Source organism: Pantherophis guttatus, chromosome 1 (genome assembly GCF_059756535.1).
Source record: "Pantherophis guttatus breed Tessera chromosome 1, ASM5975653v1, whole genome shotgun sequence".
NCBI lineage: Eukaryota > Metazoa > Chordata > Lepidosauria > Squamata > Colubridae > Pantherophis > Pantherophis guttatus.
In genome coordinates, this window is record NC_142063.1 from 298,233,893 (window position 1) to 298,248,545 (window position 14,653).

A 14,653-nucleotide genomic window follows, 5' to 3' on the forward strand; every position below is an offset into this window, starting at 1 on the left:
GAAGCTCATTATTCTGTGGCTTGTTGGCTAGGTATCTATTTAAACAGCATGACATCTAATTGGCTTTCCTGGACAGCCATAAATTTCGTTGAGTGTATCTCTGACATGTATTTATAATCATTAATCAGTCAACTAATTGCTTATTGGCATTTTTTAAAGTTCTGTGCACAGTTTACCAGTAAGGATGATAAATATATAAATATGCTTGCATATAGTACTTGTGTGATTTGCAAGCTCAGACAACAAGAGTGGTGATTAGGGATACTGAAAGTTCTAGTCTTGGGAAAGAAAGCTAAAGAAATTGACTATCAATTCCTCACATCAGCTACAAGAAGTGAGCACCTAACAAAACTGCCAGTCATCTTATTCTATAGATATACTTACAATTACTTTACATGCTTAGCTACATCAGCAAAATTATGATTTGGAATATATTTACAAAATTACTTGCAAGTAGTTCCGCTTGTCATTATTCACAAAGTCATATTTGTTTCTGCTGGTAATCATTTCAGTGCTTTTACAGTGGTCACAGTAGTGTCCTCTGGTGTACTACAGTCTGCTATACTAAAGACCAAAGTAGGAAATATGGCATCCTTTACCTTTCACCATGATTGTAGTCTCTGGTCAGTGGTCATTTGTCCATGTTGATGTTCAACCTGGCTACAGAGATGATTTATTGTTGTTTCTGTTCAGTTGTTCAGTTGTCATTCCTGACATTTTATGATTTGCCAGGATTATCGTAACTGTTTTGAGTTCCTGTAGCTTCATGTTTGGCTCGTCAGTCTTAGTATTTAAACACCTAGTTTTCTATTGCAATTTAGTATAATTCAAGATGCTGAATACAACCTATAGAGTCCTTATTGGCATTGCACTAGATCAGGGGTGTCAAACTGGCAGACCATAGGCCAGATGCATCACACGCAGGCAACGCCCACCCTAGCTCCACGAATGAGGAAAACATTGCGAAACACCAATGATGGCAATGTGATGCCACGAGTTTGACACCTGTGCACTAGGTTACCTGTACAACCAGCTGTTTATCTCTGGCTGCCCTGGCAAGATAATAATCCTTTCACTTAAAAATGTAATCTGATGGAATCCAAAATGCATGCCTTTTCTGTCATGCAGTGTGTGCCCAATGGGACAGAATACCCCTTAAGATTGAGAAAGACCTGATTTTGCCAAATTTTTGTAGAACATTTAAGACATGGCTGTTCGCCTACACATTGGGCTTGAACACTGAGTAAGATAATTTTTGTGTAAAAAGGTTATTATTTGGTTACATATTGTTTGTTCCTTTTTGTTGATGTGTATTTTATTTTCCTTTCTATTATTATAAGTCACTTTAGAGTTATACATGAAAGGAACTGCCCTATAGATTGATTAAATATCAATTTTTATTTTTTTCAATTTTTTCAGGTATTCTTCTGTGACTTTTGTTTGCACATCATATATGTGAAAAATATATGACAAATCCGAAATGGCAGTAAAGAATTGGTCACATAGATGTTTTATTGCATTTTTTAAAATCTGAGTTTCTTTCTTCTTTAGAAAGAAACATCTCAGTTTGATAAGTTCACCAATTGTATGAAATTCTCGCCTCTTAGATGATCTTACTTCATTGAGCACAGCTTGTATATTTTTGCGATGTAAGGGGAGCTGTCAGAAAAAAAGAGCACTCAACTGACATTCAGTAATAAAAATATGGTTTCTTTTTATTTTCCCAGATTTTGAGGAAAGCCTTCAAATCAGGACACCCAAATTCTCAATTTGGATAGACATTAGAATTTTTAAAATCTTAAAAAATTCTTTCTGTTTTACCGATCAGTTTTTGTCAATGAAGGAAGAACAAAATGTTCTTAATATAATATCATTAGCTTTATTAAGTCAGATTAAGACTAGCTGTGTTGGTATATACTAGGGCTGCAACGGTATGGCTCTGGCTCCACGTGTATGGACATTTGTGCAACTTGGCTGTACATATCTCTTAATAGTTCATTTATTTTTATGTAAAGCCTGTCTTTCTTTCCAAGAGTTTGCAGTGGAATTTAATTTCTTAACCTTTGCTTAATCTTTAAAATAGCAAAACTGACTAGTTTGTGCTGCTAAGGAGAAATAAAATTAAATTCTTCACCCATTGCATGCTATTTTGCCATGCTAATTGAGCATTTACTGGACAAGATGTGTTGATTCAGTAAGTTACAAGTGGAGTGGTTGCCCCTTGAGGTATGTAGTAAACTTCAAAAAGGGCAGTTGAAGTAGCATTGTTTGTTAGAGGCAGTATATCATCCTGATAGGTAAATGGCTCTTCTATTAAGAAAGTGACAGAGAAATTATTGCTCCCTTATAATTATTGCTTTTGTATGAAGTTAGTCTTTATAGGAAATATTAGAACTAAAGAAATGAAAGGGGGAACACTCCTATCAAGTTCCTATTCATAAAAATATGTGAATATTTTTGAATAATGAGAAGTTTGATCTATCGTTATAGGTGATCAGCTGTTTGGATGCTCTTGATTAGTTTAACAATGGATCCAGTTTTTCAAAATATCTTGGAAAAAAGCATTATTAGAGACTCCATTTAGATCCTTGGAGTGCAATCAGGAAGTGTGGAGGGTGACTGAGTGGAAGGTTGCCTTTCAGAAATTATACAGAGCTTAGGGATAACCTTTAAGGCAATAGGAACAACCTACACTGCTCTACATATAAACCAGAAGCAGCTAACCTTTTGGCAACAAAAGCTGCCCTTTTTTTTTGTATTCTGAGACACTTGCAATTTACTATTACAAAATTCGTTAATAGGAACTCTGGATTAAGACAAGGCAAAAATTCAATGCTGAGGCCAGCTTCTGTTTTGCAGAGAGAACAGGAATAGAGAAGCAACACTAGGATCCAATACTCATTTCACTCTTCTTAAACCATGGCTTATAAGGAATTGTGGCTTTGAAAGTTTAATTATCAATAAATTCTCAGGACATTAAGCGTTCCATGTACAGCATTTGTTTAAACATGCACAACAGGATTTTTGTTCTTTTCACTATTTCATAACTGCTCTCAAATCTCTCACAAATGTCACAACTAGCATTTAGATGTGTTTTAGAAGTCTGAATTCTGAAAATGACTTCTAAATCCCAGCCATCAAGCTCAGTCAAAAGTGCCAATGTACTTTTTAACCTAGCTAGGTGGCTCGGTGGCTAAGATGCTGAGCCTGTCAATCAGAAAGGTCAGCAGTTTGGCGGTTCAAATCCCTAGTATAAGTCTCCTGCGTGAGCAGGGGGTTGGACTAGATGACCTCTAAGGTACCTTTCAATTCTGTTACTGTTAAAAATTAAACTCTTACATTTAAAGTCTAATTGGCTTTCAATATCTAAAACAGCATTTCTATTTCTTATTTATTTTTTATTTATTGGAATTTGTCAAACAAAAACAAAAACAAGAATAAGAGAATAGAAATACAATGACAGGGATGATAGGCATGTTAGTGCACTTATGCACACAGCCTCTTAAGTACTTAAGTATGAAGTAAGGTCCACAGTTGTCAATTTGTGACTGAAACTGTGAAAAAGAAGACAGCTATTAATTATCAAAGAAGTTGCTATTGATCAGTCAGTAATAGTTAAAATAGCCTAAGTAACAGTTTTCATATGTTCTATCTATAGAAATTGTACCTCATTTTTGGAATGTCTTCTTAGACAAAGGCCAACAATGAATTCCTTTCTGCATCAAGCTGAAACCTCTTTTTGACATTTTAGCTTAATTATTCTTTTTCTGTTCCTATCATTGTGATTGCTATTGTATTTTTGTTTAGAACTTCATTGATTTTAAAGGTCTACCTTCATCTACCCTGAAATGTGGATAAAATGTGATTTGCATGCAATTAATATAATTAATAAGTGGTGTCATGTTATCATGTATAATAACATTGCGCTCCTTTGATCATGCTTGGCTTACACGTGACTAGAACTAGAAGTATGCAAGATAGCTTATTATGTAGCTTGTAATTGCTGAGGATAGAAAAAGCAGGTATCTTTAGTCATTGATTTTGAAGCTGATTTGTTAATGTACCAGATAGCAATCATGCTCAGGTGAGCCAAAACAGTTGTTTTCAGATGATAAGATAGATACACAGCATTATACATTTGAGAGCATCACATATTAATCTATCTATGGATTTATATTAGTATGGATGTACTATGATAACATTATTATAATATAAGAAGTGGGTAGCCCAATACTGCAGTAGCAGAAACAGATGTTAAATTAAACTCTGCTTTAATTGCTGTTGATCCTCAATATCAGTTTTCCAGTATATTAAGTTTTTTGATTCCATCCAGCATATGTTGCCCAAATCTTTCTCTGCTCTAATTCATCCATGTTTTTCCAACAGCTCCAGATGGCATGTTGCCTCCTAGGCTTTCATCTGCTACTCCGACCAGTCTTCAGGTTATCTGGTCTATACCAGTTCGCAACAATGCTCCAGGCTTACCCAGATACCGACTCCAAATAAGACTTAAGAACTGCCCAGAAAATAATACAGAGTAAGTAAGTAAATCTCTGCTGTATTCTGAAGAGATGCAAACTGATGTGAGATGGTTTATCTCAAATGCAGCACTTCTGTCCATACAGTATTCCCTTGTGATCTTGTATTTCCCATCTTAAAATATGTATTTTTTTTTTTTTTGCTTTAGGTTGTTTTCTAAACCAACAATTTATTTATATCACATACTGAAGAACCTGCAGCCATATACATCTTATGAGTTGAGGGTTATTGCCTGCAATGAATACGGTGATACATTCAGCAACTGGACTCTGATAGATACAGCAGAGGATAGTAAGTAGCTTGAAAAAGTACACGGTGCACTTTTGCAGGACATATAATGTAAAAGTTAATGTAACGGTCATAGCATTTATTACGATTACTGAAGCTATTACTATGCTTTTAGACTATGTAAGGCTGTATGTAGATTCTGGTCAAAGTCCTCTGTTTTTTAAAAGCATTCTCATCACAGGTGATATAAAGGTTAAAAGAACCTATCCTCTGGCTCCTATGTAATTTTTATTATATGTTTTTTAATATTGTCTTTTAAAACATTTTAATATTTCTATGCATTGGAAGAGAGGGAGAAAAACCTCAGGCCAGGGGTGAAATCCAGTAGGTTCTGACAGGTTCTGGAGAACCAGTAGCGGAAATTTTGAATAGTTCGGAGAACCGGCAAATACCACCTCTGGCTAGCCCCAGAGTGGGGTGGAAATGGGAATTTTGCAGTATCTTTCCCCTGGAGTGGGGTGGGAATGGGGATTTTGCAGTATCCTTCCTCTGGAGTGGGGTGGGAATGGAGATTTTGCAATATCCTTCCCCCAGGAGTGGGGAGGGAATGAAGATTTTGCAGTATCCTTCCCCTGGAGTGGGGTGGGAATGGTGGGAATGGAGATTTTGCAATATCCTTCCCCCAGGAGTGGGGAGGGAATGGGAATTTTGCAGTATCCTTCCCTGCCATGCCCACTAAGCCATGTCCACCAAACCACACCATGCCCACCAAGCCAAGCCCACAGAACCAATAGTAAAAAAATTTGGATTTCACCACTGCCTCAGACCAATAGATAAATAAGTGCACATCCTGGAAGGATATCATAACTTTTTTATGCATTCCTTATGCTGCAATCCTAAAAGGTTTATCAACCCTGTTAGCCTCATTCCCATTACTTGATTCTTCTAACTAAGGATGCTAAACACTAAATATTTGTCCTTCCGCATGCAATTTGTGCCGTACTTCCAGGGAATGAATGACTCTATTTCACGAACTTCTCTCCAAGAGCAGCTTTACCACTTGAGAGCTCGATAGCAATGATAGATTTATATTGTGGTTACAATATATGCAAATGAGCCACCTGAAGCCTTTTTGTATGCTCCTCAATTCATTCCAGAGTTGTTGCTGATTTTAGCTGAATGTGTAAAAATTAAAATTACTAAGATTATTTTATTTATTTTATTTTATTTTATTTTTGAATTTGTATACCGCCCTTCTCCCTGAGGACTCAGGGCGGTGAACAGCCAAGTAAAAACATCAAATACAAATATTAAAATACAGTTAAAATATACATATATAAATTTGGCCCCATTAATTAAAAACAATAAACAAAACACTTAAAAACACTTAAAAAAATTAGGCCAGCCTGGCTTGCTGGAAAAGGAAGGTTTTAAGGGCACGGCGGAAGGCACCGAGGTCTTGGATTCTCCTTATCTCTGGAGGCAATTGATTCCAGAGGGTAGGTGCCCCCACAGAGAAGGCCCTCCCCCTGGGGGTCACCAGCCTGCACTGTTTGGCTGATGGCACCCCGAGGAGGCCCTCTCTGTGGGAGCGCACGGGTCGATGGGAGATCGTCGGTGGCAGCAGGCGGTCTCGAAGATAGCTAGGCCCTATGCCATGGAGCGCTTTAAAGGTGATAACCAACACCTTGAAGTGCACCCGGAAGACCACTGGGAGCCAGTGCAGCTCGCGCAGGAGCGGTGTTACATGGGAGCGCCAGGCTGCTCCCGTCACTACCCGCGCTGCTGCATTCTGGACCAGTTGGAGCCTCCGGGTGCTCCTCAAGGGGAGCCCCATGTAGAGAGCGTTGCAGTAGTCAAGGCGAGAGGTGACGAGGGCATGAGTGACTGTGCACAGGGAATCCCGATCAAGAAAGGCGGATCAGGCGAACCTGACAAAAGGTCCCCCTGGTTACAGCCGTCAGATGTTCCTCCAAGGACAGCTGCCTATCCAGGAGGACTCCCAGATTGCGAGCCCTCTCTGTGGGGGCCAACGACTCGCCCCCAATAGTCAGTGATGGAGTCAACTGACTATATCGGGATGCCGGGAGCCACAGCCACTCAGTCTTGGAAGGGTTGAGCATGAGCCTGTTCCTCCCCATCCAGATCCGCACAGCCTCCAGGCACTGGGACATCACTTCAAGGGCATCGTTGGGGTGGCCTGGGGTGGAGATGTACAGCTGGGTGTCATCAGCGTACTGGTGGTATCTCACCCCAAAGCCACGGATGATCTCGCCCAGCGGCTTCACATAAATGTTGAACAGAAGGGGCGAGAGGACCGATCCTTGCGGCACTCCACAAATGAGAGGCCTCGGGGTCGACCTCTGCCCCCCTGCCAACACAAACTGCGACCGGTCGGAGAGAAAGGAGGAGAACCACCGCAACACAGTGCCTCCCACCCCCAACTCTTCCAGCCGGTGCAGCATGATACCATGGTCGATGGTATCAAAAGCCGCTGAGAGATCTAATAGGACCAGAACAGAGGAATAACCCCTGTCCCGAGCCCTCCAGAGATCATCCACCAACGCGACCAATGCCGTTTCTGTGCTGTGTCCAGGCCTGAAACCCGACTGGAATGGATCTAGATAGGATGTTTCCTCCAAGAATTGTGGAAACTGTCGCGCGACCACACTCTCAACAACCTTCGCCAGGAAGCGAAGGTTGGAGACAGGACGATAGTTGGCCAATATTGCCGGATCCAGGGACGGCTTCTTGAGGAGAGGCCTCACCACCGCTTCTTTCAAGGCGGCGGGGAAGTGACCCTCACTCAACGAAGCGTTGATAACACCCTGGAGCCAGCCTCGTGTAACCTCCCGGGAGGCCAGTACCAACCAGGAGGGACACGGGTCCAGTAAACATGTGGCCGCACTAAGTCTCCCCAAAATCCTGTCCACATCATCCGGAGTCACAGCATCAAACTCCTCCCAGGTAACATTCTCAAGACTATTCCTCGTCACCCTGCCCTGATCTACCCAGTCAGAGTCCAAATCCCCCCGGATCTGAGCGATTTTGTCATACAGGTATTGTCCGAAATCCTCCGCCCTGCCTTCCAAGGGATCCTCCCGCGCTCCCGGATGGAGCAGGGAGCGGATTACCCTGAACAGGGCGGCCGGACGATTCCCTGATGACGCAATAGAGGCGGAAAAGTAGTTAAACTTTGCCGTCTTTATCGCCACTAGGTAGGTCTTAATATGCGACCTTACCAGTGTTCGGTCAGATTCAGCGAGACTGGCCTTCCAACCGCTCTCTAGGCGTCTTTTCCGGCATTTCATCTCCCTCAGCTCCTCAGTGAACCAAGGAGCCGCGAGGGATCGACACCGGGTCAGAGGCCGCAAAGGCACGACTCGATCCAAGGCCCCACCAGCCGCCCGATCCCAGCCAGCTACCAGGTCCTCGGCCGAGTCATGTGCCAGATCTTCAGGAATTGGCCCAAGCTCCGTCTGGAACATATCAGGATCCATCAGGCGCCTGGGGCGGATCCATCTAATTGGGTCCGCCTCCCTGCGGCGGGGTGTAGCGGTTCGAAGGTCCAGACGAGGGAGTGAGTGATCTGACCATGACAAGGGTTTCATGTCTATATCCCCTATAATAAGACCACTCAACCACTGGCCAGAGACAAAAATCAGGTCCAGCGTGTGTCCCCCCCTGTGAGTGGGGCCATGAACTAACTGGGTCAGGTCCATGGCCGTCATGGAAGCCATGAACTCCCGAGCCATCTCTGACGTTTCACCAACGGACGGCAGATTGAAATCACCCATGACCATAAGCCTGGGTGTATCAACTGCCACCGTGGCTATCACGTCGAGTAGCTCGGGCAGGGCCGTTGCCACGCGGCAGGGAGCCAGGTATGTAAGCAGCAAGCCCATCTGAACCCCATGACCCCATCTCACAAAGAGGGACTCACATCCGGCAATCTGTGGCACAGTGGTCTCCCTCGGACCCAGACCTTCGTTAATAATAACAGCCACCCCCCCCCGCCCCTCCCCTGGGCCCTCGGCTGATGGAATGCTCTGAAGCCTGGTGGACACATCTCAACCAGAGGGACCCCTCCCTCCGGGCCCAACCAGGTCTCCGTAATACCCGCCAGGTCCGCTCCCCCCTCTTGAATAAGATCGTAAATGAGGGGGGCCTTATTTACCACGGACCTGGCATTGCACAGCATCAGCCGGAGGCCCAGGTCCTGAGTATCTGAGCCACCTAGTATCCGAGGGGAGCCTTGAGGACCGGGGTGTGCAATCGCTCTCAAGTAGCGAGTGCGCACCCCCGGCACAAGATAAGGTCCTCTGCTCCCGCCATATCTGCCCCTCCCATCCACCGTGCTGATGACATCCCCAATCCCTCATCCTGCGCCCTCCAGACCGTTACCCTGTGCCAGGCTGGGCCCTGACCTAGGTGGATTACCCCCCCCCCCATCCCCTTTGGTCACCCTCCCAGTTCCCCTTAAAAGATTATTAAAAACCCTAATTAAAAAACCCCTCAATCCCCGCTTTAAAACATGCCACCTCTCGGGGCTCCAAAGCCCGTCCTTAAGGTAGGCCTTCGATAGAGTGGAAGGCCATCGCCGCGAGAGGGGGGCATCTCGCAGCGCAAGCAAATCTGCCGAGGTATAAGCCATACAAGTATGATGAGATGGAAAAGGGGAACCTTGGAGGTCAGCGAAATTTAAAGATAGTCATTGAGGTGAGAGATGGCAAAAGAGGCTGGCCAGGATGAAGCTGGGGCCCCTTCACTCTCTCACAGTGATGGGGCGACCAGATCAGATGGTTGCAGTGCAGGCGGATGGCCACAGCCGTTCTCTCACCGCGGCTGGATGTAAAAGGCCAACAATAGTCACTCTCTCCCTGCAGATGGAGCAGCAGTCCTTGACCTAGACTCTCAGCTTCTCCCTCCAGCCTGCAAGATTAGATGGGAATGGGATGTGGGGATGTGAAGGAAAGGTTCAAGTTATTCAAGGTTTAACCCAATTATCCCTTTCTAGATCTTAAATAATTACCATTATCCCAACCTCCAACCACAGAAAATCAGACTCAGTCACTTAAGACAACTGTCTTGGGAGCGGCAGTCCCAAACTGACTCTTTGATTTACAGACAAGCAATTACAAATTGCTCCATTAGCGCCAGGATAGGCCAACTAAGATAGTTACCCCCAGTTTAAACACACACCACAATGGAATTCAGAAACAGGATTTGTGGGGCATTTTAGAAATGTAATAAATACGATGGATATTATAAACAGAAGAGCAAATCCATCAGTGAAATCTGTCGGGGACAACAGGACACTCTGTCTTTGTTTGTAGTACGTGTCTTGTGATCCACTCCTTCCAACCCTACATTGGGTTTTTAATATCTTTGTTACAAAAAGACAAGTAGACTCTTTTTTTTTCCTGATAATACCATTAATAGAAAAATGTCAGCCGAATATCAGCTTGTTATATAGCTCTTTAGAAAACAAACCAGGATTCTTTCAAAATTCATACTTGGATGGATTCTTAAATATTAAGTATTATTGTTAGATTTATTTAGTCAGTTAGTTAGTTTTTTTAACATAGAAGCAGCAATTGTCTGGAACTCATTTTATAGTCTATTAGTTACAAAGGTTGATTAAATTTACAATTCTGCTCTGGAAAGTTCACTAAACACCAGTCCCTTACAGATATGTTCTGCCTGACCTCTGAAAAGTATACAACTCTCATTACCTTTAAAATGTGGTAATCTATTTCTGTTGCCCACTGCATATATCAAGAAATTCTATGATTCTCATCGGGCCTGGCCATCAGAAGATAATTCTGCACTAGTAAGTAAATAAACACTTGTCTCTAGTCAGATGATTAGAAAAGACTAATGATAATTTTATACCTCCTTTTCTTAAATAGAGTCTGAACTTTTGAAGCAGACAAGCAAAATAGCCTCTCATAAAAGATAATTTCATTTGGCAAAATGAAACTACCTTCCAGTATTAATGTTATAATGAAATAGCCTGAGGAATCAATCAAAGGCATTAAGGGATATGCCCCTCCCCTTCCACCCCTCATCTGCTGTAGTTGGCTCTATAAACAATTCCTAATAAGTAACAGGAGTTTATTGTTTTATTTTCAGCCCTGGCAGGCGAGGTTGTGTCACTGTCAGACTCTTGCAGGCCCTCATCCAGTGACAACTGCATTGACAACACGTTCTATTCCACATTGATTTTACAGTTAAGGACCTGATTGTGATATATAGAGATTTTAAGAATTCAGCTGAGAGGCTGACTTTTGCCTTTTATCATTCCATTAAAATTTTATAACCATCTTTTTCATGTCATTTCACCCATGAATTCTTACTTTAAAAAGTGATTGCTGCTACTGGGTGCGTACCTTTTTTTCATATTCAGAGCTTTTTATTATATTAGCAAACTACTCCAATTATAGTTAATAGTTGTGTTTTACATAATTGTGGTGACCCAGTCAGCCAAGCAGGATCACGCTAGATGATGGTGTCTTCACAGACAGAGACAGACTGCCGAAGTATCTATTCATCTAACAAAATCATGAGATAAAACTGTAATTCTTTGTTTTCCAACAGGGCCAATTCCAAGTTCTCCAGAGTGTTGTTTGTCCTGGATACTCAGACTAGAGTTCAGTAACAGGTAGTTTGAAATCAGTACAAGAGTGAACCATCCACTTCATAGAACATCAGGCAGCCCATGACCTTTTGGGTCACCATTTCAGAGCTATTTCCTTACCTAAACCATGAAACTGAATGGCCATGGGTAGGCAAAAAAGCAGGGGAGCGGAAGTGACTTCCAACTTCCTGCCAGCTTCCCCATTGACTTTCCTTGTAGGAAGCTGGCACAGAGCACTGGAAATGCCAATTAAATGACTGTGGCTGACATGGCAGGGTGGCAGCACTGAAGTAGCCACAATTTTGCCAAAACCTGCAAAACCCATAGTTTCCAGATTTTGGACACATTCTGTAAATTAGCTCAATTGAGGTACCTTGGTTTAAAAATGGTTGTCCTATATGATGCACATTTTGCCCAATTGACAGTTACAAACAATCAAAAAGATACAATAGTTTGAGTAACATATAGTTAGGATCTCTACAAGCAACCAAGACGGATAGTTCACTTCACCTGTTCCAGGGAAGAGTAGAAATTTCTGAACAGGACTTCTGGGTTTAATCTAAGATATACAGTACAGCCTTCAGATTCTCACAGAGGACTATTCCAGCACCAAAATCACTCAGATGGGTTCTTTAAATGGGAAAAGCTCCCAGGCATAACAAGCTGGTCTTGTTAGACTTGATTCCTTGAAGTAGTATATTTGAAGTATCAGCCTGTCCAGTGGTGGGATTCAAGTAATTTAACAACCGGTTCTCTGCCCTAATGATTTCTTCCAACAACCAGTTTGCCAAACTGCTCAGAAAGTTAACAACCGGTTCTCCCGAAGTGGTACGAACTGGCTGAATCCCACCACTGAGCCTGTCCCTGAACAAATCATATAACATGCATACTCCTCCATTTTGTTATTCTTTAACTTTTTGCACAAAGATGTCTGAGGCAGAGTCCCAGACTGGGTCTCTTGTTCACAGTTGTATCTTTGTAGACAACAGTCAGGAGCTGTGGGTGCTAAGACTTGCCCTTTCTGCATCTACTGTAATAAGTGTATCATCCTATTCCTCTTTCATGTATGAAAATGATTCCTAGGTCAAGGGTGTGAGATGTTTGAATTAAGTTATCTTTTTTTAAGCGTTCCCATTTTAAAAAGAGAGCAGTACAAATGAATGTAAAAAGGTATCCTTTCCTTTTTAATGTTTTTTTTGGGGGGTGGGGGGAGCAAGGCAAAGTAAAAAATTAAGTTAAGCCTCTGTTCTCATAAGTTATAGCAGATAATGTTAAAAGGGCTATGTCTAAACTCAACAGGGGTTTGTAATACAAGTTCATCTCATTATCCCAAATGTTATACCTATAATGCTAGCAGTAGGGATGAAAGCTTTATCTTACTTATCATAAGAGAAAACAAACTGCTTGGTTATTTTCTTCCTGCAGATAACTGCAGTCCAATTGTCCAGATAGATGCCTAATTAGTAAATTGTTGACCAGCCCTGTAGAAAATGAATCTTGAAAGCTGAATTGCTTTAAGTTGACTTTCCAAAAATCATTATCACCTTCTGTACCTTAAATCTTAACAAGATATTTTCCTTTTTTAAAAAAAATTCAAAATGATTTAAATCTAGTTATCATTTTTGGAACTATGGAAATGAAAAAGAAACCTCATCCTAATACAAATATGAAGATCCAAATACTTTCTAAAACTTTCCGGAATAATTTTTAATATCACTTGTATATTTTAACCACCTTCTAATCAGTGGTGGGATTCAAGTAATTTAACAACCGGTTCTCTGCCCTAATGATTTCTTCCAACAACCAGTTTGCCAAACTGTTCAGAAAGTTAACAACCGGTTCTCCCGAAGTGGTGCGAACTGGCTGAATCCCACCACTGCTTCTAATATGTAACTTTGCAATTTATAGAACCACTCACCTAGAATCTGTCTTCACAGCAATTTCACAGAAATTTACATAGGGGTAATTGCTATTATAAGCAAGATATGCACTGATTTTTCAGGGGGAAAAAAGTAGATATTGATATAATACTTCATGACTAGCTTACTTTTCCCCTTCTTTCAATTGGCTGTAGAATGTAACTCAAGGTCTCTGGCACTATTGCCTTTGAAAATGTGAACATCTGATTCTATGAAACAAACAAATAAAAAACCTTGAAAACTCTTTTAAATGATTACGGTACTCAAGAATATATTTTCAAAAGATTTTCAATAAAATCTAGTGTTAAAACAAAATCTCATAAACACCAGAGATGCTGTGGGCAGAATAGGTGGGCATAGCATTCTTGATCCCTTGCAACGATTTATAGATTTCACAAGATGCTTTATAAGAATGCTAAATGTTCTGGAATTACAGCTGTTACTGATCAGTGATTGAGCCAGATTTGTGTTTTTGCACCATGTTCTTGCTTGTACCTAGAGAGCAGTAAAGCCTCAATATAATAAAAAGCACCTGCATTTTAAATGAAATTTCAATTGAAAAACTTAACAGCCCTTCAAATTGCAGAATTTAACGCAGCCCACTAAAGCTTAAATAACGTTTTGCCTCCACAGGCTGAGGGGTTTTGCATTCAAGGTGACTTGATTGTGTCGCATGGTGAAATTATTTACAATTAAGGGATTTCTCGAGGGGGGGCCGTTGCCGAGTATTTGCTGTTCCACGACACCTATGCGGGCATATGGTTCGTCTTTTTCAGTATTCATGGAAGCTCCTGAACCTTTATGATAATTGAATCTGTTAGAGTGCTGAGTGGAGCAAGCATAAAACCTGTTAACCTAAAGGTCAGATCTGTGCATTGTTTATTTATCAGTAGGTGAAAGAGCTAAATCGGCAGCTTCTGTCACAGTCACAGTAAAAAATCACCTACAATATTAACAGGGAGTAGATAAATTGCAAAAAATGGATTAGAATGATAAACAGAAGAGAGAATAAATATTGCATAGGTAACAAGAAGCATAGGAATAGCTTTACTGGCCTATGAAACATGCAGGCTTGTTACAATGGTGTGTTGAAAGTAATTAAGAATGTGTTCTGAAAGAACAGCAGCAAAAGTTAAAAAAAAAGATTCTTGCCAGTTTCATATATTTTCTTAAAATCATGAATTAATTCATTAAATTCATTAATTAATTCAGATGAGTCTATTTGGCCATGGAGTGGATATAGCAAGACAAGCTGTTTTTCCCTTTCACTTGTCCCCTCTGCTTATCTTCTCCCAAGGGTTTGGCTGTTCTTCTAATATAACTGGGG

At 41.5% G+C, this 14,653-nt stretch overlaps 1 protein-coding gene across 1 annotated transcript in view; it reads left to right on the forward strand.

Moving 5' to 3' along the window:
* The window catches only part of USH2A (usherin), a 458,447-nt gene that overhangs the window by 276,692 nt on the left and 167,102 nt on the right, over nt 1-14,653 (forward strand). The window contains exons 38-39 of the mRNA XM_087891378.1: nt 4,387-4,537; nt 4,688-4,830. Of these exons, the coding sequence (XP_087747504.1) occupies nt 4,387-4,537; nt 4,688-4,830 (294 nt within the window). The remainder of the gene's footprint in view (nt 1-4,386; nt 4,538-4,687; nt 4,831-14,653) is intronic.